Source organism: Macaca mulatta, chromosome 1, assembly GCF_049350105.2.
Source record: "Macaca mulatta isolate MMU2019108-1 chromosome 1, T2T-MMU8v2.0, whole genome shotgun sequence".
NCBI classification, from domain to species: domain Eukaryota; kingdom Metazoa; phylum Chordata; class Mammalia; order Primates; family Cercopithecidae; genus Macaca; species Macaca mulatta.
In genome coordinates this window covers 622093-626285 of record NC_133406.1, presented here as the reverse complement: position 1 = coordinate 626285, position 4193 = coordinate 622093, and the positions used below count along the sequence as shown (strand labels likewise).

The 4193-nt window shown below is 44.0% G+C and overlaps 1 protein-coding gene across 1 annotated transcript; it reads left to right on the top strand.

The window, feature by feature from the left end:
- Positions 1-2296: 2296 nt before the first annotated feature.
- Positions 2297-3944, top strand: LOC114677618 (olfactory receptor 2T2). Its single transcript, XM_028847625.2, has one exon. The coding sequence runs from the start codon at positions 2351-2353 to the stop codon at positions 3323-3325; it is 975 nt and encodes a 324-aa protein (XP_028703458.2). The 5' UTR covers positions 2297-2350; the 3' UTR covers positions 3326-3944.
- The last annotated feature ends 249 nt before the right edge of the window (positions 3945-4193 follow it).

The following is a 4193-nucleotide window of genomic DNA, read 5'->3' as shown; positions in this document are numbered from 1 at the left end:
GGGAGGTTGGCTAAAATCATATTTTTCTATTTCAGCTTTTTACTCTTCTATTCTGGGATCTACAATGAGATAAGATCTGGGAGTTGAAAATGGTTTACTCCTCTATCAGACATTTGAGGCAATAGACTGTTTTGCCTCCCCTTTGAATACCTTGTGAAGTGTAGTCTGATTATTTATATGAAACAAAATGATTTGACTTGTGTTCTGATTCAAAAGTAATTATTTTAAGTCACTTTCATGTCTTTCTTGCCTATTTCAGTTTCTCAAAGTGTATTTTTAAAGGATGATTGTAAGCTAACACTATAGTAACTAATGTATAATATCCATAATGCATTTAAGTGAAACAATAGATATGGGTCAAGATAAACTTATTGTCTGCCAGATTAATACTTTTCCAACAAGCTGTTGCAAAAGCCACTATAAATGGAATTTTATATTTAAATAGTCTCTTGACCCATGACTCAAAGCTGTGGCTATCACAAGAAAATCTTACACCTATTAGAGAAGGCAAAAGTAACTGACTCTTATCAAGCTTGACAGGAGTTAATATTTGATGCTCATATATATTTTTTCTCCTCAACCAAGGTGTGATTAATTGAAGTTTCAGCACAGACCAACACAAAAATTGCTTTTCTTTTTCTCTTTGAAAGTTTACTCATCTTTTAGGTCTATTACGCACATCTCCATCTTTGAGCACTAAGAAGGAAAACTGTCTACTGTTCCTATTGTTTTTGCTTCAACGTAAGGGGAGATTATTCCTTCTTGATGCTTCAGAGACTATAAATTTGACTATTCTGGAACCAAAAGATTCAGATATATTTGTAGTATTGGTGGCCAAAACGTTTTACAGAAACATTTCTTCAGTAATCCTGTCCCTAAAATGAGAAAGAGGTACACCATAATCTAAAAGGAACAATTCATCCCTCAATATTCCTGAACATATCAAAAGAACACACATTCACGTTACTCAAAGCATGAGAACTCATTCCATTTAGTTCAAGGAATGCTTGATACTGCTGTCTTGAGTTCAGAAATGTCTTTACGAGCTATAGACTCTTTGTTATGTTTTGTTTTTTGAGACGAAGTCTCGCTCTTGTCCGCAGGCTGGAGTGCAATGGCATGATCTCGGCTCACTGCAACCTCCGCCTCCCCCGCCCAACCGATTCTCCTTCCTCAGCCTCCCGAGTAGCTGGGATTTTACAGGCACCTGCCCCCAAGCCCGACTAACTTTTGTATTTTTAGTAGAGATGAGGTTTTACCATGTTGGCCAGGCTGGTCTCAAAGTCCTGACCTCAGGTGATCTGCCTGCTTCAGCCACCCGAAGTGCTGGGACTACAGGTGTGAGCCACTGCAACTGACTAGTTATTTTTAGAGACATGAAGGATCAGCAAAATGGTAGAGAAATTTGAGGAAAAAACCCAACTAGCAGTGGATTCCTGGGAAGATATTACACTAGGTAGGACAGGTTCAGAATGCCACTCTGTCAGAAACGCTAACGTTTTGGCTAAACAAGAGAAGATTAAGTCCATCAAGTGATATGATGCAGTATCTAGTCATAAAATTTTAGCAGAATTCATTGTCAACCAGAATAGACCACCATGATAAGGAAACTAAAGTCCTGCTCTGAAGCAGTTTGTGGTGGTCCTTCCAGATTTATGATCCCCATATTAGTGTGAGAAAAACACAAGGTCTCATAGCAATCCATGACTAAAACATGAACTCCCTTTGCAGGGCAAAAGTCTAACCACAAGACAGCGGCTCCTGACCTCAAATGAGGTCATCTGTACTGCTTTGAGGTTGCAGACTTGTTGTAAAGCTGTTTAGGAACAGCAGCCAAAAAAGTCAGTTATCTAGATATTTTCTACCAATTTCGTAAGTCACAAGTTAGATATCTGTGTATGATCTTAATACAATCATCTTAATGGAGATGCAGAGAACAATTTAAACCCAAACCATGTATTGCAAGGCGAAATGGGAAATAAGGCACGGTAACCACCCTCAGAAAACTTTCAATCTAAAGTGGTAAGATTATAAAATGTATTCAGAAGATCAAAATAAGCCGATTCTAAACCAGGTACTGTATGAATTATTACATTTACATCTCACATCCAGCCTGTATAGAACTAGGATGAGCTTTCACAGTTGATGAAATTTAGTTGAGAGATTTTCTGTCCAATATCATACAGATCATTAACACTGAAACTGGGATTTCAAATGATCCTGAAGTAGGTGATCTTTGCTTTATCACACGCTGCTGACATCCTATTCCTGGTGGGCTCTTCCTACATGGCAGGTCGTTAAATAAGCTGCCGGATTTCTGCCTCGACAGCCCACGGAGCGCTCATGGACCATGGGCATGGAGGGCCTTCTCCAGAACTCCACTAACTTCGTCCTCACAGGCCTCATCACCCATCCTGCCTTCCCCCGGCTTCTCTTTGCAATAGTCTTCTCCATCTTTGTGGTGGCCATAACAGCCAACGTGCTCATGATTCTGCTCATCCATGTGGACTCCCGCCTCCACACTCCCATGTACTTCTTGCTCAGCCAGCTCTCCATCATGGACACCATCTACATCTGTATCACGGTCCCCAAGATGCTCCAGGACCTCCTGTCCAAAGACAAGACCATTTCCTTCCTGGGCTGTGCACTTCAGATCTTCCTCTACCTGACCCTGATTGGAGGGGAATTCTTCCTGCTGGGTCTCATGGCCTATGACCGGTACGTGGCTGTGTGCGACCCTCTCCGGTACCCGCTCCTCATGAACCGCAGGCTCTGCTTATTCATGGTGCTCGGCTCCTGGGCGGGCGGCTCCTTGGATGGGTTCATGCTGACTCCTGTCACTATGAGTTTCCCCTTCTGTAGCTCCCGAGAGATCAATCACTTTTTCTGTGAGATCCCAGCCGTGCTGAGGTTGTCGTGCACAGACACGTCGCTCTACGAGACCCTGATGTATGCCTGCTGCGTGCTGATGCTGCTCCCTCCTCTGTCCGTCATCTCCGTGTCCTACACGCGCATCCTCCTGACTGTCCACCGGATGAACTCTGCTGAGGGCCGGCGCAAAGCCTTTGCTACGTGTTCCTCCCACGTCGTGGTGGTGAGCATGTTCTACGGGGCGGCCTTCTACACCAACGTGCTGCCCCACTCCTACCACACCCCGGAGAAGGACAAAGTGGTGTCCGCCTTCTACACCATCCTCACCCCCATGCTCAACCCACTCATCTACAGCTTGAGGAATCAAGAGGTGGCCGCAGCTCTGAGGAAAGTGCTGGGGAGATGTGGCTCCTCCCAGAGCATCAGGGTGGGGACTGTGATCAGGAAGGACTAGCGGGGACTCTGCAAACATCTGCGGTGCTGCGGCCAATGACGCAGTTATTCTAGAAAATACGGTATTGGTTCTGAAGCTCAGGGTGGCGACTGTGACCAGGAAGGACTAGCGGGGACTCCCAGGGCATCAGGGTGGCGACTGTGACCAGAAAGGACTAGCGGGGACTCCCAGGGCATCAGGGTGGCGACTGTGATCAGGGAGGACTAGTGGGGACTCTAACATCCGCAGTGCTGCAACCAATAACGCAGCTATTTCAGAAAATACGGTATTGCTTCTGAAGAATGTTGTCACGTAGCTAATTCAAAATTATTAACAGGCAAAATCATCCTGTTGCGATGATTACTTGGCAACAATAGCAAAGCTGGGGAGCATCTCTGCATTAGCCAACTTGTTCAACTGGATTCACCAAGAAACCTTTCCAGAGGGGATTCTCAGGCAGGCAGCCCTAGAAACCGTTCCTGGCAAGCCCAGCCGCCCTCTGGAGTGCCCGTGTTAACCTGTGATCATGATCCTTCTGTCTGCATTGCTGACCATCCTCTGAATGGAAATCGGAGCATTTGCCACCTCCTTGATTTACTTTCAAACATTCGATACAAGTAAAATATTTTCCAGTGCTAAACGTGTAGCAGTTTTATTTAGAAAACTTTTAGGTGATACTATCGTATTTTGATTCTTTATTCTTACATTTTATGAATGTTCTTAGTTCAGAGGTAAGTGATAAAACATTATAAATACTTGCCCTGCGTTTATTCCCATGGAGTCCAATATATTCCTGGAAATAAATATTCATTTATTGAAAACTGACTGCCATTAAGATTGTTACATGGCCGAAAACCTACAAAACTGCCATTTACACTTAAATGGTAAT

Bases quoted from the DNA above. Each gene is read 5' to 3' on its own strand.
- LOC114677618 (XM_028847625.2), top strand. From the start codon at position 2,351: ATGGGCATGGAGGGCCTTCTCCAGAACTCCACTAACTTCGTCCTCACA.